Source organism: Scyliorhinus torazame, chromosome 2 (genome assembly GCF_047496885.1).
Source record: "Scyliorhinus torazame isolate Kashiwa2021f chromosome 2, sScyTor2.1, whole genome shotgun sequence".
Classification (NCBI taxonomy): domain Eukaryota; kingdom Metazoa; phylum Chordata; class Chondrichthyes; order Carcharhiniformes; family Scyliorhinidae; genus Scyliorhinus; species Scyliorhinus torazame.
This window is the reverse complement of record NC_092708.1, coordinates 12,541,780-12,565,895: the sequence shown is the minus strand read 5'-3', so window position 1 is coordinate 12,565,895 and position 24,116 is coordinate 12,541,780. Positions and strand designations below refer to the sequence as shown.

At 53.6% G+C, this 24,116-nt stretch overlaps 1 protein-coding gene across 1 annotated transcript in view; it reads right to left on the bottom strand.

The window, feature by feature from the left end:
• The window catches only part of LOC140386058 (keratin, type II cytoskeletal 8-like), a 33,580-nt gene extending 9,518 nt beyond the window's left edge, over positions 1-24,062 (bottom strand). Inside the window, exons 1-6 of the mRNA XM_072468647.1 lie at positions 23,812-24,062; positions 16,374-16,643; positions 12,904-12,999; positions 10,127-10,291; positions 8,723-8,848; positions 5,479-5,699 (exon numbers count right to left, since the gene is read on the bottom strand). Coding sequence (XP_072324748.1) covers positions 5,479-5,699; positions 8,723-8,848; positions 10,127-10,291; positions 12,904-12,999; positions 16,374-16,643; positions 23,812-24,018 — 1,085 coding nt within the window. The 5' untranslated portion in view covers positions 24,019-24,062. The remainder of the gene's footprint in view (positions 1-5,478; positions 5,700-8,722; positions 8,849-10,126; positions 10,292-12,903; positions 13,000-16,373; positions 16,644-23,811) is intronic.
• Positions 24,063-24,116: the final 54 nt, after the last annotated feature.

Below are 24,116 nucleotides of genomic sequence, written 5' to 3'. Positions count from 1 at the left end.
TGATGAGCTGGAGTCTGAACTCCGGACGCTGTGGCACATCCAGGAGGGGGAGAGGTACCTGGACACTGTGTTCCAGGAGACAGTCACACCCCTTCGAATAACTAACTTAAATTCAGCCAGTGGTCAGGGACAGGAGGGTGTGACTGCGAGTGAGGCAGGTAGAGGGATCCAGAAGGTAGGGTTGCAGGAGCCTCAGCCTTTATACCTGTCCAACAGGTTTGAGATTCTTGCTCCCTGTGTGAACGAGAGTGGGGACTGTAGGGAGGATGAGCAAACTGACCACAGCTCAGTGTACAGGGAGCCGTTAAAGTGGGGGGGGAGAGAAAGAAATGTAGTCGTAATTGGGGACAGCCTAGTTAGGGGCATTGACACGGATCTCTGTGACCAGGGTCAAGCGTTCCGAAGGTTGTGTTGCCTGCCTGGTGCTCGGGATATCTCGGGTGGGCTATTGGTGAGCCTGGGACTGGGAGGGTAAAGATCCAGTTGTCGTGGTCTAAGAATGACATAGGTAGAACAAAGGACAGAACTCCAGTGCAGGAATATGAACAACTAGGAGCTAAATTAAAAAGCGGAACGAAATAGGTAATCATGGCTGGATTACTACCCGAGCCACAAGCTAATTGCTACAGGGTCAATAAGATTAAGGAGGTAAATGTGTGGCTCAGAGATTGGTGTGGGAGGAATGGGTTTGAATTCACGGGACATTGGCACCAGCGCTGGGGACGAGGGGACCTGTTCTGAAGGGTTGGTCTTCAGCTGAATCATGCTGGGACCAGTCCTAGCGAATCGCGTAACCAGGGCTTTAAACTAAATGGGGGAGGGGGAAGGGTTCAGTTGTCGGGGAAATTAGAAAACCCAATTTAAAAGGAGTGCAGGTTAGCAATGTGGTGGATGCCTTTATTCACCAAGGAATTATAGAAGAGTAGGGAAATCTAACATTAAAACAAATTTAAAAGCTTTGTATTTAAATGCAAGAAGAATTTGTAACAAACTTAATGAGCTAACGGCGCAAATAGAAACAAAAGGTTATGACTTGGTGGGGATTACTGCAATGTGGTTACAAGGAGACCAGGGCTGGGAATTGAATATCCAAGGATATGCAGTATTTCAGAAAGATAGACTGAAAGGAAGAGGAGGTGGCGTAGACTTGCTGGTGAGGAAAGGGGTCAGTGCTGGAATGAGAAATGACATAAGTGCAGGAGATCAAGATGTGGAATCAATCTGGGCAGAAATAATAAATAACAAAGGGAAGAAGTGCTTGGTAGGAGTAATCTATAGGTCCTGGCATGAGAATGTCGCTTTAAGAAATGGGTTAGCTGCTCATGTTACTGCAGTGATGTCAGAGTGTGGGTGGAGCTGAGCTCTGGTTCTGCTTTTTAGTTTCATTTTGAGAAAAGCTTGGGTGTGTCTGTCTTTTTGGTTTCGGTTTTCAGTGTGTTGCAGCTGAAGTCAGAAAAAGCAGCTGTACTGTTGAGCTCTCTGCCATGAAGGACTATCTCTTAATCATTTGGTGAATTCAGAATTATAAATGTTTTCAGTATTGAATGTAAACTCCGATGTGCTTCTGTTTAAAGGTTTGTTAAGTCTTTTGGGTGTAAAAGGACAGCATACAGGTTACTTAGTGTTGTATTCTTTGGGGTTATCTTTGAATTAATGGTTGCTAAGATATTCACTGTTTGTTTTAATAAGGTTAACTTGAGTTCATAGAATAAACATTGTTTTGCTTTAAAAAATAACTTTTCCATTTCTGAAGTACCACCCTTGTAGAGTGGGCCGTGTGCTCCCCATACCACAATCTATTATTAGTTGTGGGTCAGGTGAACTCCATGATATACTTTGGGATTCTCTAAACCCTGGCCCATAACAGTCCCCAAACAGTAGTTCCACAGCAACGCACAGAATAAACCAGGAAATACTGGGGGCTTGCAAGAAAGGTACGGCAATGATCATGGGTGATTTTAATATGCAAATAGACTGGAAGAATCAAATTGGCAAGAGCACAACAGCACCTATACTGCCTCAGGAAACTAAGGAAATTCAGCATGTCCACATTGATTCTTACCAATTTTTACAGATGCACCATAGAAAGCATCCTATCGGGCTGCATCACAGCCTGGTATGGCAACTGCTCGGCCCAGGACCGCAAGAAACTTCAGAGAGTCGTGAACACCGCCCAGTCCATCACACGGTCCTGCCTCCCATCCATTGACTCCATCTACACCCCCCGCTGCCTGGGGAAAGCGGGCAGCATAATCAAAGACCCCTCCCACCCGGCTTACTCACTCTTCCAACTTCTTCCATCGGGCAGGAGGTACAGAAGTCTGAGAACACGCACGAACAGACTCAAAAACAGCTTCTTCCCCACTGTCACCAGACTCCTAAATGACCCTCTTATGGACTGACCTCATTAACACTACACCCTGTATGCTTCACCCGATGCCGGTGCTTATGTAGTTACATTGCGTACCTGGTGTTGCCCAATTATGTATTTTCTTTTATTCCCTTTTCTTCCCATGTACTTAATGATCTGTTGAGCTGCTCGCAGAAAAATACTTTTCACTGTACCTCGGTACACGTGACAATAAACAAATCCAATCCAAGAGGCCTGGAGGCAGAGTTCATTGAATGGATCAGAGATTGTTTCCTGGAACAATATGTTGGGGACCCAAACAGGGAGGAGGCGACTCTGGATTTGGGATTGTGTGATGAGGAGCGATTAATTAATGACCTCATAGTAGGATCTGGATTTGTTTATTGTCACGTGTACCGAGGTACAGTGAAAAGTATTTGTCTGCGAGCAGCTCAACTCAAGGATCCACTAGGGAGTAGTGGCCATAGTGCGGTAGAATTCAAAGTTTGGGGGGAGGAAAGTGGAGTCCCACACTAGTGTTCTGGAATTAAACAAAGGAAATGACGTAGGCTTGAGGACAGATTTGGCCCGTCCAGACTGGGCAGGAAGGCTGAAAGGGAGGACAGCGGCAGTTGTTTAAGGAGATACTCAATTCCTCACAACTAAAATCTATCCCAGTGAGGAAGAAAGATGGGAAGAGGGGAAAAAAACACCCATGGCTAAACAAGGAAGTTAAGGGCTATAGAAAGATAAAAATTACGGTGTATCATATTGCAAAGGCCAGTGGCAGGCTGGAAGATTGGGAAACTTTCAAACATGAACAAAGTGTGGCTAAAAAAGTAACAAAAAGAGCGGAGGTAAATCACGAAGGAAAGCTCGTGCAAAATATCAAAAGGGACAGTAAAAACTGAGATAAGTACAAATAAGGGAAGAGAATCACTGAAGTGAATGTTGGTCACTTGGAAGGTGAAGCTGCTGAGTTAATTGTGGGGAACACAGAAATAGCAAAGATGCTAAATCAGTATTTTGCCTCAGTTTTCACGGTGGAGGAGACTGGTACCATTCCTATCGGAACGGGAAATTCAGAGGGAATAGAAAGGGAGGAACTTGGAACAATTAGAATCAATGGGCAAACGGTACTCAACAAACTCTTGGGATTGAGGGCAGACAAGTCCCCAGGGCCGGATGGCCAACATCCTAGGGTGTTAAAGGAAGTGGCAGCGGAGTTAGTGGATCCGTTGGTTATGATATTCCAAAATTCCATGGAGACAGGAAAGGTTCCAGTGGATTGGAAAAAATGCTAACGTAACGTCCCTATTCAAAAAGGGAGGGATACAGAATGTGGGAAACATCTGTTGTTGGAAAATTGTTCGATTCCACTACCAAGGAAGTAATATCAGGACATTTGGAAAGCCAAAGCACTATCCATCAGAGTCAGCATGGCTTTACGAAGGGCAAATCATGTTTGACTAATCTGCTGGAATTCTTCGAAGATGTAACAAGCCAAGTGGATAATGGACACCCTGTAGATGTAGTATATCTGGGCTTCCGGAAGGCGTTTGATAAACTGCCGCACAGAAGGTTAATTCACAAGGTGAGATCACATGGGATTAGGGTTAACCCATCAGCTTGAATAGAAGACTGGCTGTTGGACAGGAGACAGAGAGTCGGGATAAATGGGTCTTTTTCTGGATGGCAAGATGTAACTAGTGGGGTGCCACAGAGTTCGGTCCTTGGGGCCCCAGCTGTTTACAATCTATATTAACGACTTGGATACAGGGATCATAGAATTTACAGTGCAGAAGGAGGCCATTCGGCCCATCGAGTATGCACCGGCCCTTACAAAGTGCACCCTACTGAAGCCCACGTATCTACCCTATCCCCGTAACCCAGTAACCCCCACTTAACATTTTCTGGACACCAAGGGCAATTTATCACGGCCAATCCCCACTAACCTGCACATCTTTGGACTGTGGGAGGAAACCGGAGCACCCGGAGAAAACCCATGCAGACACGGGGAGAACGTGCAGACTCCGCACAGACAGTGACCCAAGCCGGGAATCGAACCCGGGACTCTGGAGCTGTGAAGCAACAGTGCTAACCACTATGCTACCGTGCTGCCCACAATATAGAATAGTTTCTATAGGGAATATAATCTCAATACAGGGATGGAAGGTTCTGTAGCCAAATTTGCAGATGACACAAAAATAGCACCTGGAGTATTGTGCACAGTATTGGTCCCCTTATTTTTAGGAAAGATGCAGTGGCATTGGAGGCAGTTCAGAGGAGGTTCACTCGATTGATTCCAGAGATGAGAGGTTTGTCGTATGAGGAGAGATTGAACAGTTTGGGCCTGTACTCTGAGTTTAGAGAAGAACATATAATCGAGGTATACAAGATGATAAAAGGTTTGGATGAAGTAGACGTGGAGCGGATGCTTCCTCTTGTGGGGCATCCTAAAACGAGAGGTCATAATTGAATAAGAGGTAGCAAATTTAAAACAGATTTGAGGAGAAACTACTTCTCCCAAAGGGTTGTGAATCTGTGCAATTCACTGCCCCAGAATGCGGTGCATGCTGGGACAGTGAGTAAATTTAAGGAGGCGTTAGACAGATTTTTAATTGGCAATGCGTTGAAGGGTTATGGAGCACGGGCAGGAGGTGGAGTTGAGGCCAGGTTGAGATGAGCCATGACCACATTGAGGGTGTTCGGCTTGGGAGGATAAATTGCCGACTCCCGCTCCTCGGTCATGTGTTCTAGGGAGGAGGTGCTCTGGCTGATTTCGCAATCCAGCTCTTGGCCTGTAACATTGTAGGTAGCAGATGAGGGACATATCAGCCATGATAGAATGACGGAGCAGACTCGATGGGTCGAATGGCCTAATTCTGCTCCTATATCTTATGAATCTATAAGGAACAAGGACCCCCAAGTCTCTTTGTGCTCCAGCTTTCTGCAATCTCTCTCCATTTAAATAATAACCCGCCTTCTCATTCTTTCACCCAAAATTAACAATCTCCCATTTTCCCCACATTGAATTTTCTGCCCACCCACTTAACCCATGGATAAGGCGAAGAACGTTCTAGACATGAAACTTTTTGTTTTGGCGGTATGTTTTGTATTCCACTGACCTCTCCTCCTCGCCGTCCAGTAGCTTCTTGTAGGTGGCGATCTCCATGTTCAGTGCCATTGTGGCGTTCAGCAGTTCCTGATACTCACGCATCTGGTCGGCCATCTCGGTCTTAGCCTTCCGGAGACTCTCCTGCAATTGGCTGATGCGGTTCTTTGCCTCATTGATGGCCATCTGTCCACGTTCCTCTGAGTCCCCAACATTAGACTCCGCTGTGACGCGCTGCGGGAGAATCAGGAGTTTATTGTAGGATTTCCAATACTCCAGAATTTGCCTGGACTCTCCAGGAATCAGACATTAATCTCGCGGACACTGCAGCGGGCAAATTCAATGTTAAAGAATCCTGCAGCACAGAAAGAGGCAATTCTGACCACCGTGACAAACAAAACTCTCGGGAAAAAAAAAAATGTTGGACTGAGAGTCGAGAATGATCCAATTACATGAGGCGTGAGCTGTTGGCTGTCCTAGTGGCTATGGTGAGGTGGCACGCCGAGGATTGACAACCAACAGTGGGAGAGTGGGCAAGTCACATCAGGTGGTGACATTGCCAGGATCCAGCCTGGTCAAGATCGGGGGTCTCGTGTCCACCACAGTGTTTCTAGATTGTTGCTGTTCTACACAGGATAGATTAGCAACATCGGTCTCATCCTCAATTATTAGCGTACAAAATTCCAGAATCGAGAATCAAGTTTTCAAAAAGATTTGATGAAAGGCAACATTTGGGGCCAATTTACGTCTGCTAAATCTCCACCGGCAAAACGTTGGCATGGAGAAATCTTTGAGTTCCCGATGTAGTGACCCTCATTAACTACACCCCCTTCATAAACCACACCCCCCTCGCCAAACACACCTCTCCCCCAGCATCAAACAAACACCCCCCTGCTCCCATCGTCAAACACCCCTCGACCCGCCCCCAATCAAACACCCCTCAACCCCCCCACCCCATCAAACACTCTCAGGACAGGTTACAGCACGGGGTTAGATACAGAGTAAAGCTCCCTCTACACTGTCCCCATCAAACACTCCCAGGACAGGTACAGCACGAGGTTAGATACAGAGTAAAGCTCCCTCCACACTGTCCCCATCAAACACTCCCAGGACAGGGACAGCACGGTGTTAGATACAGAGTAAAGCTCCCTCTACACTGTCCCCATCAAACACTCCCAGGACAGGTACAGCACGAGGTTAGATACAGAGTAAAGCTCCCTCTACACTGTCCCCATCAAACACTCCCAGGACAGGGACAGCACAGGATTAGATACAGGGTAAAGCTCCCTCTACACTGTCCCCATCAAACACTCCCAGGACAGGTACAGCACGGGGTTAGATACAGAGTAAAGCTCCCTCTACACTGTCCCCATCAAACACTCCCAGGACAGGTACAGCACGGGGTTAGATACAGAGTAAAACTCCTTCTACACTGTCCCCATCAAACACTCCCAGGACAGGTACAGCACGGGGTTAGATACAGAGTAAAGCTCCCTCTACACTGTCCCCATCAAACACTCCCAGGACAGGTACAGCACGGGGTTAGACACAGAGTAAAGCTCCCTCTACACTGTCCCCATCAAACACTCCCAGGACAGGTACAGCATGGGATTAGATACAGAGTAAAGCTCCCTCTACACTGTCCCCATCAAACACTCCCAGGACAGGTACAGCATGGGATTAGATACAGAGTAAAGCTCCCTCTACACTGTCCCCATCAAACACTCCCAGGACAGGTACAGCATGGGATTAGATACAGAGTAAAGCTCCCTCTACACTGTCCCCATCAAACACTCCCAGGACAGGTACAGCATGGGATTAGATACAGAGTAAAGCTCCCTCTACACTGTCCCCATCAAACACTCCCAGGACAGATACAGCACGGGGTTAGATACAGAGTAAAGCTCCCTCTACACTGTCCCCATCAAACACTCCCAGGACAGGTACAGCACGGGGTTAGATACAGAGTAAAGCTCCCTCTACACTGTCCCCATCAAACACTCCCAGGACAGGTACAGCACGGGGTTAGATACAGAGTAAAGCTCCCTCCACAGTGTCCCCAGGACAGAGCTAGATATCGTTCAATAATTTAATGGTTTCTGTTCACGTGGATGTCTGGTCATCTGGGGCGGGATTCCCCACTCCCGCGCCGAAGTGCCCACGCTGTCTGTGAACGCCGTCGAGGTTCACGACGGCGCGAAACGGCCCCGATCCCGACCGATTCAGGCCCCGACAATGAGCTCGGATCTGGGCTGCATCATCTACAGGCGCCAGGCCTTGTCGCCGCGCAAAGCCGGCGCCGCATAGATGACGCGGCCTGCGCCGCATAACTGGCGTCATCCGCGCGTGCGTGGTTGCCGTCCTCTCCGAGTCCGCCCCGCAAGAAGATTGCGGACGGATCTTGCGGGGCTGCGGAAGGAAGGAGGTCCGCCTTCAGAGAGGACGGCCCGACGATCGGTGGGCACCGATCGCGGGCCATGCCACATTTGAGGTACCCCCCGGTGCAGGATCCCCCCTTGCCCCCCCCGCAGGCCGCCCCCCCAGTGTTCGCGCACCGCCCCCGACGGCAGCGACCAGGTGTGGACGGCGCCGGTGGGAACCCGCTGTTTTGGCCTGGCCACTCGGCCCATCCGGGCCTGAGAATAGCGGGGGTGCCGGAGAATCGCCATTTTGGGTGTCTCCGGCGATTCTCCGGCCTGCGGCACTCGAAGGGGGCCGTTCCTGCCGCTTGGGAGAATCGCGGGAGGGCGTCGGACTGGCGTCCCGGGAAATTCTGGCGGCCCAGGCGATTCTCCCAACCGGCGCGGGAGCGGAGAATCTCGCCCCTGGTATTTTCATGTATAGATTTAAAATACATAATCGGGCTGGTTTAGCACACTGGGCTAAACAGATGGCTTGTAATGCAGAACAAGGCAGCAGCACGGGTTCAATTCCCGTACCAGCCTCCCCGAACAGGCGCCGGAATGTGGCGACTGGGGGCTTTTCACAGTAACTTCATTGAAGCCTACTTGTGATAATCAGCGATTATTATATTATATTATTATTAAAATGCCTTGAATAAAAATATTTTTAAAAATTTAATCATTTAGAATTTGTACATTCAATGAATATCTCCCCATCTTAACCCATTGATTGGATTGTACTATTTGTACCCACCTTTAGTGGGGGTCTTTGGTTGAGATATTGTATTTTGGTTGAGTTGCGGGTTCTAACCCTCCTTCACCTTTTAATCCTGTTCAGAGAGTTATAGGTCCTACCTGGTTCTGCAGCCCATCCATGTCAGACCTCATCCTCTGCAGGTGACGGTTGAGATCAGCCAACTCGTTCTTTGCATTCCTCAGCTCATCGCTCTGCCTGACTTTGTCATTATCCAGCTCCAGCAACTGTCAACAAGCAATACAGAGATCAGCAACACTGTACTGGGCTGCAAGAAGGAACTGAAGGCACTGTTGCTAAGTTTGTAGATGATACAAAGATCTGTAGAGGGACAGGTAGTATTGAAGACGCAAGGGGGCTGCAGAAGGACTTGGACAAGCTAGGAGAGTGGGCAAAGAAGTGGCAAATGGAATACAAAGTGGAAAAGTGTGAGGTTATGCACTTTGGAAGGAGAAATGGAGGCACAGACTATGTTGTAAATGGGCAGATGCTTGGGAAATCAGAAGCACAAAAGGGACTTGGGAGTCCTTGTTCATGATTCTCTTCAGGTTAACGTGCTGGTTCAGTCGGCAGTTAGGAAGGCAAATGCAATGTTAGCATTCATGTCGAGAGAGCTAGAATACAAGACCAGGGATGTACTTCTGAGGCTGTGTAAGGCTCTGGTCAGACCCCATTTGGAGCATTGTGAGCAGTTTTAGGCCCCATATCTAAGGAAGGATGTGCTGTCCTTGGGAAGGGTCCAGAGGAGGTTCACAAGAATGATCCCTGCAGTGAAGAGCTTGTCGTATGAGGAACGGTTGAGGACTCTGGGTCTGTACTCGTTAGAGTTTAGAAGGATGAGAGGGGATCTTATTGAAACTTACAGGATACTGCGAGGCCTGGATAGAGTGGACGTGGAGAGTTTCCACTTGTAGGAAAAACTAGAACCAGAGGACACCATCTCAGACTAAAGGGACGATCCTTTAAAACCGAGATGAGGAGGAATTTCTTCAGCCAGAGGGTGGTGAATCTGTGGAACTCTTTGCCGCAGAAGGCTGTGGAGGCCAAATCACTGAGTGTCTTTAAGACAGAGATAGATCGGTTCCTGATTAATAAGGGGATCAGGGGTTATGGGGAGAAGGCAGGAAAATGGGGATGAGAAAAATATCAGCCATGATTGAATGGCGGAGCAGATTCGATGGGCCGAGTGGCCTAATCCTGCTCCTATGTCTTATGGACCGGTCTGACAACAGTAAATGCAGATAGAGCTTCTCCTGCTCCTATTTTCTGTTCAACAGGGATTAGTGTGAGACACAGAGACAGCAGTGAGATGATGGATTAAGTGCGAGAGATCCCAACAAGAAAGACACATTGTAGAGAGGGTCTGAGTGAGCAAAGTCTTTGACTGAGGTTGTGAAAGGCCAGACAGTAATGTTCACCTTGTTGTCCGCAGGGAGAGCAGCAACATGGGATTCTTGCAGCAGTTATGGCCAGGCAGATCAATGTCAGTGAACAAGGCTCTTTACCTTATTCTGATACCAGGAATCAGCTTCAGCCTTGTTCCTGGTGGCAACGTCAGCGTGCTGCCGTTTAATGTCATCAATCATTTGTTTCATGTCCAGCTGGTGGCTATTATTGACCTTCAGGGTCACGGCTGTACTCTGAATCTGCGACTGAAGCTCCTGGACTTCCTGTAATCAGATATTTCACAACCCGTGAGATTCACACTACATAGCAGTTCACACACTATCACCCGACTGGGACTGTAAAGCACCCTCTACACTGTCCCCATCAAACACTCCCAGGGCAGGTACAGCACGGGGTTAGATACAGAGTAAAGCTCCCTCTACACTGTCCCCAGCAAACACTCCCAGGCCAGGTACAGCACGGGGTTAGACACAGAGTAAAGCTCCCTCCACACTGTCCCCATCAAACACTCCCAGGACAGGTACAGCACGGGGTTAGATACAGAGTAAAGCTCCCTCTACACTGACCCCATCAAACACTCCCAGGACAGGTACAGCACGGGGTTTGATACAGAGTAAAGCTCCCTCTACACTGTCCCCATCAAACACTCCCAGGACAGGTACAGCACGGGGTTAGATACAGAGTAAAGCTCCCTCTACACTGTCCCCATCAAACACTCCCAGGCCAGGTACAGCACGGGGTTAGATACAGAGTAAAGCTCCCTCTACACTGTCCCCATCAAACACTCCCAGGGCAGGTACTGCACGGGGTTAGATACAGAGTAAAGCTCCCTCTACACTGTCCCCATCAGACACTCCCAGAATATAAGAACATAAGAACGAGGAGCAGGAGTAGGCCATCTGGCCCCTCGAGCCTGCTCCGCCCTTCAATGAGATCATGGCTGATCTTTTGTGGACTCAGCTCCACTTTCCGGCCCGAACACCATAACCCTTAATCCCTTTATTCTTCAAAAAACTATCTATCTTTATCTTAAAAACATTTAATGAAGGAGCCTCTACTGCCTCACTGGGCAAGGAATTCCATAGATTCACAACCCTTTGGGTGAAGAAGTTCCTCCTAAACTCAGTCCTAAATCTACTTCCCCTTATTTTGAGGCTATGCCCCCTAGTTCTGCTTTCACCCGCCAGTGGAAACAACCTGCCCGCATCTATCCTATCTATTCCCTTCATAATCTTATATGTTTCTATAAGATCCCCCCTCATCCTTCTAAATTCCAACGAGTACAGTCCCAGTCTACTCAACCTCTCCTCGTAATCCAACCCCTTCAGCTCTGGGATTAACCTAATGAATCTCCTCTGCACACCCTCCAGTGCCAGTACGTCCTTTCTCAAGTAAGGAGACCAAAACTGAACACAATACTCCAGGTGTGGCCTCACTAACACCCTCTACAATTGCAGCATAACCCCCCTAGTCTTAAACTCTATCCCTCTAGCAATGAAGGACAAAATGCCATTTGCCTTCTTAATCACCTGTTGCACCTGAAAACCAACTTTCTGCGACTCATGCACCAGCACACCCAGGTCTCTCTGCACAGCAGCATGTCCCATTCCCATCTCCCATTATTAAATCTCCCTTCTCATCCTCTAAATGACCAATATTTACCTTAGCCACTCTTTTTTGATTTAAATATTTGCAGAAACTTTTACTATCTGTTTTTATATTCTGATCAAGTTTACTCTCATAATCTATCTTACTCGTCTTTATAGCTTTTTTAGTAGCTTTCTGTTGCCCCTAAAGATTTCCCAGTCCTCTAGTCTCCCACTAATCTTTGCCGGGACAGGTACTGCACGGGGTTAGATACAGTGTAAAGCTCCCTCTACACTGTCCCCATCAAACACGCCCAGGACAGGTGCAGCACGGGGTTAGATACAGAGTAAAGCTCCATCCACACTGTCCCCATCAAACACTCCCAGGACAGGTACAGCACGGGGTTAGATACAGAGTAAAGCTCCCTCCACACTGTCCCCATCAAACACTCCCAGGACAGGTAAAGCACGGGGTTAGATACAGAGTATAGCTCCCTCCACACTGTCCCCATCAAACACTCCCAGGACAGGTAAAGCACAGGGTTAGATACAGAGTATAGCTCCCTCCACACTGTCCCCATCAAAAATTCCCAGGGCAGGGACAGCACGGGGTTAGATACAGAGTAAAGCTCCCTCTACACTGTCCCCATCAAACACTCCCAGGACAGGTACAGCACGGGGTTAGATACAGAGTAAAGCTCCCTCTACACTGCCCCCCCTCCCCCCAACCCCCAGCAGTGTCGAGCCCAGATTACAACTCGGATGACCCCAGGCGGTGACCTGATTGAGGTGTACAACATTAGGAGGGGCTTGGACAGGGTGGACAGGGAACACTTGTTCCCCTTAATTGAGGGTCGGTTACCAGGGGGGGACATGTTCAAGGTGAGGGGTGGGAGGTTTAGGGGGGTATTTAAGGAGAAACCCTTTTCCCCAGAGGGTGGTGAGGGTCTGGGACGCACTCCCTGGGAGGGGGGTAGGGGCGGGTTGCCTCACTTCCTTTAAAAAGTACCTGGATGAGCACTTGGCAACGTCTTACCATTCGAGGCTATGGGCCAAGAGCTGGCCAATGGGACTAGCTGCTCAGGTCAGGGCCTTTCCCACACCACTGCGGACTGAATGGACCAATGGACCTCTGCTGCACTGCAGTATTCTGTGATTCTGTGACAACTCACTCTATATCTCTCCACCTGGTTATTGAGTTGAAATGTCTATGACAGTGTACGAGGACCTTCTCAAATTGTGGGACCACCTGTAAATGAACAAATTTAAGCTGATGATAATGAACGTACCTCTGCATAAAGGAGCTTCAGGAACTCAATGAGATTGGTCAGATATTCCAGCTTCGATTCCAGCTCCACCTTTTGATAATAGGCATCATCCACTTCCTGGCAAAATTATTTTGGAACCACAGGAAATATATGAGAGACGTTAGATGAAGGATTGAATTGTTTTGAAATTTAACGCTAACAGATCAGAGCCAAGAGATCCTGCAGACAGCTTCACCCGAGTCTCCAAACCCCTTCACCATCTACAAGTCAGGAGTGTGATGGAATACTCTCCACTTGCCTGGATGAAGCAGCTCCAACAACACTCAAGAAGCTCAACACCATCCAGGACAAAGCAGCCCCGCTTGATTGCTCCCCTTCCACAAACATTCACTCCCTCCACCACTGGGTGGCAGCCGTGTGTACCATCTACAAGATGCACTGCAGTAACTCACCAAGGCTCCTCACTACAGCAACTTCCATACCCACTATCTAGAAGGATAAGAGCAGAAGATACCTGGGAACCCCACCACCTGGAGGTTCCCCTCCAAGTCACTCACCACCCTGACTGGGAAATATATCGGCCGTTCCTTCACTGTCACTGGGTCAAAATCCTGGAACTCCCTCCCTAACAGCACAGTGGTTGTATCTACACCACATGGACTACACGGCAGCACAGTGGTTAGAACTGTGGCTTCACAACGCCAGGGTCCCAGGTTCGATTCCCGGCTTGGGTCACTGTCTGTGCGGAGTCTGCACGTTCTCCCAGTGTGTGCGTGGGTTTCCTCCGGGTGCTCCGGTTTCCTCCCACAGTCCAAAGACGTGCAGGTTAGGTGGATTGGCCATGATAAATTGCCCCTTAGTGTCCAAAAAGATTGGGGTGGGTTGTTAGGTTACGGGGATTGGTTGGAGGGGAGGGCTTAAGTGGGTTGGTCCGTACTCGATGGCTCGAGTGTCCTCCTTCTGCACTGTCTGTTCTATGTACAGCGGGTTCAAGAAGGCAACTAACTACACCCCCCGTCCCCCGTCCCCAATGTGGCAAGGTTTGCAGCTGCTTGTTAAACACGTGAACCAGGCAAAGAGAACTGACCGGGGGACGTACAGGTAAGCATGGTCCCCCAAGGAGAGGGGGACCTGCCCAGGCAACACACTGGCAGTGCCCCATGGCAGTGCCCCCCGGGGGCTAGTGTGCATGGCAGGGGGAAGGTCCCTTTTTTCAGAAAGGGGGGCCCAATCCCACAATTCCTGGCGTGACGGTTTATTCTGATCCCGCGATGGTGGGCTATGCCTCTTTTCAAACAAACTGTTTGTTAGTGTGGCCGAGAGGGCGGGCGGGCAAGCATCACACCCCCTCTCTCGCTTCAGCCATTAGTGGGTAAGGTAATATCAGGTCAATAAGACAAAATGAGTCGATTCTGTTGTGCTCCAAATTCTGCACCATGCTGGAAGTCCTGTATGCAAGGCCCCACCTTTCCCCACCTGGAATCAACTCTTGCTGATCCTTATAGGAACTTGGGAAACAAGAGGAGGCCCTGTTTGGACCATCAAACCTGTTCCACCAGTCAACCACAACTACCTCCACATACCCAACTTTACCCCATTTCTCCCAATACCTTCGCATTTAAAAAGAAACATTCTCAAATTTAAACCGATAAACCATTTGGGAGACTTTCAAACTTCAATCACACTTTGTGTGCAGAAGTGTTTTTGAATTTCAATCTTGAAATCACCATCCACCCTAGTCCCAGACTCCCCAAATTAAGACCATAAGACATAGGAGCAGAATTAGACCACTCGGCCCATCGAGTCTGCTCCGCCATTCAATCATGGCTGATATTTTCTCATCGCCATTCTCCTGCCTTCTCCCCATAACCCCGATCCCCTTATTAATCAAGAACCTACCTATCGCTGTCTTAAAGACACTCAGTGAATTGGCCTCCACAGCCTTCTGCGGCAAAGAGTTCCACAGATTCACCCCCCTCTGGCTGAAGAAATTCCTCCTCATCTCTGTTTTAAAGGATCGTCCCTTTAGTCTGAGGCTGTTCCCTCTGCTTCTAGTTTCTCACACCCACTCTATCCAGGCCTCGCAGTATCCTGTAAGTTTCAATGACATCCTCCCTCATCCTTCTAAACTCCAATGAGTACAGACCCAGGAGTCCTCAACCGCTCCTCAATACAACAAGCTCTTCACAGAAATTACAGTGCAGAAGGAGGCCCATCGGGTCTGCACTGGCACCTTGGAAAGAGCACCCTACCCAAGCCCACACCTCCACCCTATCCTCGTAACCCCACCTAACCTTTTTTGGACACTAAGGGCAATTTAGTGTGGCCAATCCACCTAACCTGCACATCTTTGGGGTGTGGGAGGAAACCGGAGCACCCGGAGGAAACCCATGCAGATGCGGGGAGAACGTGCAGACTCCGCACAGACAGTGACCCAAGGCTGGGAATCCTACCTGGGACCTTGGAGCTGTGAAACAACTGTGCTAACCACTGTGCTACAGTGCTGCCCCCTTCATTCCAGGGATCATTCTTGTGAACCTCCTCTGGATCCCCTCCAAGGCCAGCACACCTTTCCTTAAAGAGAAAATATTTGTGTATCACCTATTTACATCCATCGACCCTATCGCAACCTCGAGGGCTGAAGGGCCTGTACTGCGCTGTAAAGTCCTATGTTCTATCTATCCCCCTTTGAAAGCTGCTATCAAATTTTAATGAGTCCGAGGAGGCGGGCGGTAAACAAACATGGATTTATTTACACTCTTTACAGAGGTCTGCATGTGCTCCCTGAAATGAAATGAAAATCGCTAATTGTCACAAGTAGGCTTCAAATGAAGTTACTGTGAAAAGCCCCTAGTCGCCACATTCCGGCGCCTGTTCGGGGAGGCCGGTACAAGAATTGAACCCGCGCTGCTGGCATAGTTCTGCATTATAAGCCAGCTGTTTAGCCCGCTGTGCTAAACCAGCCCCTACTGCTTGCCAACTTGTTTGCTCGACTCTCTATTTCCTCTTCGTTCGCCAATCCTCTCTCCATGCAAATGAAAACTATGAACTCTTACCTTGAGCAGTAATTTATGTGGCAGCTTATTGAGGGCCTTTCAGAAATCCAGGTACACCACATCTACCTGCTCCCCGTCATCTACCCTGCTTGTTGCATCCTCAAATAACTCAAGAAATTTGTTACAAACGATTTTCTTTCGCAAAACCATTATGATTTATGCATCAGAACTTTCCAAATATCCCCTGCTATTACTTCCTTAATAATGGATTTCAGCATTTTCCCAAAGGATGAATCTTAAACTATCTGGACTATAGCTTTCTACTCTCGGTCACCCTCCTTTCTTGAATAGAGGTGTTAAATTTCCTGTTTTCCAATTCAGAATACAACTCAAGACATTCACTATCCCTGCAGATCTTTGAAGATTATTATCTCTGAGGCCTTGCACACAGGATACTCAGACTGTTACACCTGGATCCTTCAACTGTCCACCAACCTTTTTCAGGATCACAAATTCGTTCTCCAGTCCGGTACGAGAGTTAATCTCGTCCTCGTACTTCGCTTTGAACTCTTCCACCATTTGCTGTGTCTGTGTGATCTGCCCCTTCAAGCGGTCTCTCTCCCTCTCCAGGTCAGCCAGCTGTTGTCTCAGTTTGTTGCAAAACATGTTGACGATTTTGTCAGCGTTTGATTTGTACGTGTCTGTCTGTTGCAGAAGTTCCCAGCGTGTCTCCAGCACCTGATTCTCCTGCTCCAGCTTACGCACCTACACAAAACAAAAAGATACAACATTGACGCCTTGACTTCCTCCTTCACATCAGTGGGCCGGACGACTGGTCCGTGATGCACAGGGACGCCAACAGCGCAGGTTCAATTCCCTGAACCGGCTGAGGTTACCATGAAGGCCTCGCCTTCTCAGCCCAGCCCCTCGCCTGAGGTGTGGCGACCCTCAGGTTAAATCATCACCAGTCAGCTCTCCCCCTCAAAGGGGAAAGCAGCCTGTGGTCATCTGGGACTGTGGCGACTTGACCTTCACCATCACATCACACCATCAACTTCAAAATAACCCAGCTACATATACCCAGACTGGCTGACCCCAGCCCTGCTGACCCCGGCCCTGGGCCCCGCTGACCCCAGACCCCGCTGACCCCAGACCCCGCTGACCCCCAAGCTGACACCTGGCCCGCTGACCCCCGGCCCCACTGACCCCGGGCCCCACTGACCCGGACCCGCTGACCCCAGACCCGCTGACCCCGGAACCTGCTGACCCCCAAGCTGACACCTGGCCCGCTGACCCCCGGTCCGCAAACCCTGCCCCGCTGACCCCGGGCCCCACTGAACCCGGACCCGCTGACCCAAGGACCCCACTGACCCAAGGACCCCGCTGACCCAAGGACCCCGCTGACCCAAGGACCCCGCTGACCCAAGGACCCCGCTGACCCAAGGACCCCGCTGAACACCAGGTTTCCTGGGCGGGGGCCATTCCCTGGGCGGGGGGGGGAGGAATTGGGGTCATTCCCTGGGCGGGGGGGAATGGGGGTCATTCCCTGGGCGAGGGGGGGGGAAAATGGGGGTCATTCCCTGGGCGAGGGGGGGGAAAATGGGGGTCATTCCCTGGGCGAGGGGGGGGAATGGGGGTCATTCCCTGGGCGAGGGGGGGGAATGGGGGTCATTCCCTGGGCGAGGGGGGGGAATGGGGGTCATTGCCTGGGCGAGGGGGGAAATGGGGGTCATTCCCTGGGCGAGGGGGGGGAATGGGGGTCATTCCCTGGGCGAGGGGGGGGAATGGGGGTCATTCCCTGGGCGAGGGGGGGGAATGGGGGTCATTCCCTGGGCGAGGGGGGGGAATGGGGGTCATTCCCTGGGCGAGGGGGGGGAATGGGGGTCATTCCCTGGGCGAGGGGGGGGAATGGGGGTCATTCCCTGGGCGAGGGGGGGGAATGGGGGTCATTCCCTGGGCGAGGGGGGGGAATGGGGGTCATTCCCTGGGCGAGGGGGGGGAATGGGGGTCATTCCCTGGGCGAGGGGGGGGAATGGGGGTCATTCCCTGGGCGAGGGGGGGGAATGGGGGTCATTCCCTGGGCGAGGGGGGGAATGGGGGTCATTCCCTGGGCGAGGGGGGGGAATGGGGGTCATTCCCTGGGCGAGGGGGGGGAATGGGGGTCATTCCCTGGGCGAGGGGGGGGAATGGGGGTCATTCCCTGGGCGAGGGGGGGAATGGGGGTCATTCCCTGGGCGAGGGGGGGGAATGGGGGTCATTCCCTGGGCGAGGGGGGGGAATGGGGGTCATTCCCTGGGCGAGGGGGGGGGGAATGGGGGTCATTCCCTGGGCGAGGGGGGGGAATGGGGGGCATTCCCTGGGCGAGGGGGGGGGAATGGGGGTCATTCCCTGGGCGAGGGGGGGGAATGGGGGTCATTCCCTGGGCGAGGGGGGGGAATGGGGGTCATTCCCTGGGCGAGGGGGGGGAATGGGGGTCATTCCCTGGGCGAGGGGGGGGAATGGGGGTCATTCCCTGGGCGAGGGGGGGGAATGGGGGTCATTCCCTGGGCGAGGGGGGGGAATGGGGGTCATTCCCTGGGCGAGGGGGGGGGAATGGGGGTCATTCCCTGGGCGAGGGGGGGGAATGGGGGTCATTCCCTGGGCGAGGGGGGGGAATGGGGGTCATTCCCTGGGCGAGGGGGGGGAATGGGGGTCATTCCCTGGGCGAGGGGGGGGAATGGGGGTCATTCCCTGGGCGAGGGGGGGGAATGGGGGTCATTCCCTGGGCGAGGGGGGGGAATGGGGGTCATTCCCTGGGCGAGGGGGGGGAATGGGGGTCATTCCCTGGGCGAGGGGGGGGAATGGGGGTCATTCCCTGGGCGAGGGGGGGGAATGGGGGTCATTCCCTGGGCGAGGGGGGGGAATGGGGGTCATTCCCTGGGCGAGGGGGGGGAATGGGGGTCATTCCCTGGGCGAGGGGGGGGAATGGGGGTCATTCCCTGGGCGAGGGGGGGGAATGGGGGTCATTCCCTGGGCGAGGGGGGGGGAATGGGGGTCATTCCCTGGGCGAGGGGGGGGGAATGGGGGTCATTCCCTGGGCGAGGGGGGGGAATGGGGGTCATTCCCTGGGCGAGGGGGGGGGAATGGGGGTCATTCCCTGGGCGAGGGGGGGGGAATGGGGGTCATTCCCTGGGCGAGGGGGGGGGAATGGGGGTCATTCCCTGGGCGAGGGGGGGGAATGGGGGTCATTCCCTGGGCGAGGGGGGGGAATGGGGGTCATTCCCTGGGCGAGGGGGGGGGAATGGGGGTCATTCCCTGGGCGAGGGGGGGGAATGGGGGTCATTCCCTGGGCGAGGGGGGGGAATGGGGGTCATTCCCTGGGCGAGGGGGGGGAATGGGGGTCATTCCCTGGGCGAGGGGGGGGAATGGGGGTCATTCCCTGGGCGAGGGGGGGGAATGGGGGTCATTCCCTGGGCGAGGGGGGGGAATGGGGGTCATTCCCTGGGCGAGGGGGGGGAATGGGGGTCATTCCCTGGGCGAGGGGGGGGAATGGGGGTCATTCCCTGGGCGAGGGGGGGGAATGGGGGTCATTCCCTGGGCGAGGGGGGGAATGGGGGTCATTCCTGGGCGAGGGGGGGGAATGGGGGTCATTCCCTGGGCGAGGGGGGGGAATGGGGGTCATTCCCTGGGCGAGGGAGGTCATTCCCTGGGCGAGGGGGGAATAGGGGTCATTCCCTGGGCGAGGGTGGCGGAATGGGGGTCATTCCCTGGGCGAGGGGGGGGAATGGGGGTCATTCCCTGGGCGAGGGGGGGGAATGGGGTCATTCCTGGGCGAGGGGGGGGAATGGGGGTCATTCCTGGGCGAGGGGGGGGAATGGGGGTCATTCCCTGGGCGAGGGAGGTCATTCCCTGGGCGAGGGGGAATAGGGGTCATTCCCTGGGCGAGGGTTGCGGAATGGGGGTCATTCCCTGGGCGAGGGGGGGGGGGAATGGGAATCATTCCCTGGGCAAGTGGGGGGGGAATGGGGGTCATTCCCCTGGGCGAGGGGGGGAGAATGGGGGTCATTCCCTGGGCGAGGGGGGGGGGGAATGGGGGTCATTCCCTGGGCGAGGGGGGGGGGAATGGGGGTCATTCCCTGGGCGAGGGGGGGGGAATGGTGGGTCATTTCCTGGGCGAGGGGGGGGAATTGGGGTCATTCCCTGGGCGAGGGGGGGGGGAATGGGGGTCATTCCCTGGGCGAGGGGGAGGGAGAATGGGGGTCATTCCCTGGGCGAGGGGGGGAATGGGGTCATTCCTGGGAGAGGGGGGGAATGGGGGTCATTCCCTGGGAGAGGGGGGGAATGGGGTCATTCCCTGGGCGAGGGGGGGAATGGGGGTCATTCCCTGGGCGAGGGGGGGAATGGGGGTCATTCCCTGGGCGAGGGGGGGAATGGGGGGTCATTCCCTGGGCGAGGGGGGGAGTGGGGGTCATTCCCTGGCAAGGGGGGGGAGTGGGGGTCATTCCCTGGGCGAGTGGGGGGAATGGGGGTCATTCCCTGGGCAAGGGGGGGGAATGGGGGTCATTCCCTGGCGAGGGGGTGGGAATGGGGTCATTCCCTGGGAGAGGAGGGGGGAAATGGGGGTCATTCCCTGGGCGAGGGGGGGGAAATGGGGGTCATTCCCTGTGAGGGGGGGGAAATGGGGGTCATTCCCTGGGTGAGGGGGGGAATGGGGGTCATTCCCTGGGCGAGGGGGGGAATGGGGGTCATTCCCTGGGCGAGGGGGGGAATGGGGGTCATTCCCTGGGCGAGGGGGGGAGAATGGGGGTGATTCCCTGGGCGAGGGGGGGAATGGGGGTTATTCCCTGGGCGGGGGCGGGGGGGGCAATGGAGGGCTAAATGTCTTCACCCAGAGAATGATGAGCCTGTGACAATAGGAAGTAGTTGAGGCGAAGACTTAAAATTTACAGTGCAGGAAGAGGCCATTCGGCCCATCGAGTTGGCACTGGTCTTAAGAAAGAGCACCCTACTCAAGTCCTTACCACCACTCTATCCTCACAACCCAGGCAGACATGGGGAGAAAGTGTAAACTCCACACAGACTGCCACCCGAGGCCGGAATGAACCTGGGAGCAGGGAGCTGTGAGGCAGCAGTGCTAATCACTGTGACACCCTGCCACCTTTAGGGGGCAGGATTTCCTCGCGGGAATGGGGTAATTTCCGGGGGGTGGGGAGGGAAATGGGGAGTGTCCCAGTGGGGGTGGGGGGGGGAAGAGAATGGGGTACTTTCTGGGGCTGGCATGGGGGGGTGGTATCTGGGGGGGGGGGCGGTATCTGGGGGGGGGGGCGGTATCTGTGGGGGGGGGGCGGTATCTGGGGGGGGGGGCGGTATCTGGGGGGGGGGCGTATCTGGGGGGGGGGGCGGTATCTGGGGGGGGGGGGCGGTATCTGGGGGGGGGGGCGGTATCTGGGGGGGGGGGCGGTATCTGGGGGGGGGGGCGGTATCTGGGGGGAGGGGTATTTGGGGGGAGGGGTATTTGGGGGGAGGGGTATTTGGGGGAGGGGTATTTGGGGGGAGGGGTATTTGGGGGGGAGGGGTATTTGGGGGGAGGGGTATTTGGGGGGAGGGGTATTTGGGGGGAGGGGTATTTGGGGGGAGGGGTATTTGGGGGGAGGGGTATTTGGGGGGAGGGGTATTTGGGGGGAGGGGTATTTGGGGGGAGGGGTATTTGGGGGGAGGGGTATTTGGGGGAGGGGTATTTGGGGGAGGGGTATTTGGGGGGAGGGGTATTTGGGGGGAGGGGTATTTGGGGGGAGGGGTATTTGGGGGGAGGGGTATTTGGGGGAGGGGTATTTGGGGGGAGGGTATTTGGGGGGAGGGGTATTTGGGGGGAGGGGTATTTGGGGGGAGGGGTATTTGGGGGGAGGGGTATTTGGGGGGAGGGGTATTTGGGGGGAGGGCTTTTTGGGGGGAGGGCTATTTGGGGGAGGGCTATTTGGGGGGAGGGCTATTTGGGGGGAGGGCTATTTGGGGGGAGGGCTATTTGGGGGGGAGGGGTATTTGGGGGGAGGGGTATTTGGGGGGGAGGGTATTTGGGGGGAGGGGTATTTGGGGGGAGGGGTATTTGGGGGGAGGGGTATTTGGGGGGAGGGGTATTTGGGGGGAGGGGTATTTGGGGGGAGGGGTATTTGGGGGGAGGGGTATTTGGGGGGAGGGGTATTTGGGGGGAGGGTATTTGGGGGGAGGGGTATTTGGGGGGAGGGGTATTTGGGGGGAGGGGTATTTGGGGGGAGGGGTATTTGGGGGAGGGGTATTTGGGGGGAGGGGTATTTGGGGGGAGGGTATTTGGGGGGAGGGGTATTTGGGGGAGGGGTATTTGGGGGGAGGGGTATTGGGGGGAGGGGTATTTGGGGGGAGGGGTATTTGGGGGGAGGGGTATTTGGGGGGAGGGGTATTTGGGGGAGGGTATTTGGGGGGAGGGGTATTTGGGGGGAGGGGTATTTGGGGGGAGGGGTATTTGGGGGGAGGGGTATTTGGGGGAGGGGTATTTGGGGGGAGGGGTATTTGGGGGGAGGGGTATTTGGGGGGAGGGGTATTTGGGGGGAGGGGTATTTGGGGGGAGGGGTATTTGGGGGAGGGGTATTTGGGGGGAGGGGTATTTGGGGGGAGGGGTATTTGGGGGGAGGGGTATTTGGGGGGAGGGGTATTGGGGGGGAGGGGTATTTGGGGGAGGGGTATTTTGGGGGGAGGGGTATTTGGGGGGAGGGGTATTTGGGGGGAGGGTATTTGGGGGAGGGGTATTTGGGGGGAGGGGTATTTGGGGGGGGGTATTTGGGGGGGGAGTGGTATTTGGGGGGGTATTTAAGGGTGGGGGGTATTTAAGGGTGGGGGGTATTTAAGGGTGGGGTATTTAAGGGTGGGGGGTATTTAAGGGTGGGGGGTATTTAAGGGTGGGGGGTATTTAAGGGTGGGGGGTATTTAAGGGTGGGGGGTATTTAAGGGTGGGGGGTATTTAAGGGTGGGGGGTATTTAAGGGTGGGGGGTATTTAAGGGTGGGGGGTATTTAAGGGTGGGGGGTATTTAAGGGTGGGGGGTATTTAAGGGTGGGGGGGTATTTAAGGTGGGGGGTATTTAAGGGTGGGGGGTATTTAAGGGTGGGGGTATTTAAGGGTGGGGGTATTTAAGGGTGGGGGTATTTAAGGGTGGGGGGTATTTAAGGGTGGGGGTATTTAAGGGTGGGGGGTATTTAAGGGTGGGGGGTATTTAAAGGTGGGGGGGGTATTTAAAGGTGGGGGTATTTAAGGGTGGGGGGTATTTAAGGGTGGGGGGGGTATTTAAGGGTGGGGGGGGGTATTAAGGGGGGGGGGGTATTAAGGGTGGGGGGGTATTTAAGGGTGGGGGGGTATTTAAGGGTGGGGGGGGGGTATTTAAGGGTGGGGGGTATTTAAGGGTGGGGGGGTATTTAAGGGTGGGGGGGTATTTAAGGGTGGGGGGTATTTAAGGGTGGGGGGTATTTAAGGGTGGGGGGTATTTAAGGGTGGGGGGTATTTAAGGGTGGGGGGGTATTTAAGGGTGGGGGGGTATTTAAGGGTGGGGGGGTATTTAAGGGTGGGGGGGTATTTAAGGGTGGGGGGGTATTTAAGGGTGGGGGGGTATTTAAGGTGTGGGGGGGTATTTAAGGGGTGGGGGGGTATTTAAGGGTGGGGGTATTTAAGGGTGGGGGGTATTTAAGGGTGGGGGGTATTTAAGGGTGGGGGGTATTTAAGGGTGGGGGGTATTTAAGGGTGGGGGGGTATTTAAGGGTGGGGGGGTATTTAAGGGTGGGGGGGTATTTAAGGGTGGGGGGGTATTTAAGGGTGGGGGGGGTATTTAAGGGTGGGGGGTATTTATGGGGGGGGTATTTAAGGGGGGGGGTATTTAAGGGGGGGGGTATTTAGGGGGGGGTGGATGGGGCATTTCCACTCTGCTCTCTCACCCGGCTGATGACATCGGAGAACTTGTTGTTGAGCCCTTTGATGTCCTCCTTCTCCTGGTTCCGGGCCAGCCGCAGCGCCGGGTCGATGTCCACCCGGGGGCCATCATTCAGCATAATGGAGGGGGCGATGGAGTAGCTCCGGGGCACCGTGCGCATGGTCATGGCCCGGGGCAGGTTCCGGTTGTACTTTAACTGGATTGAGGACATGTTTACTCCAACTGCGGCTGGCGTCCGCTGCGAATGCGGCTCCCGGCCGCCAGCTGCCCCTTTAAAGGGACATTTGCATCGGGTCCGCCCCCTCTGCT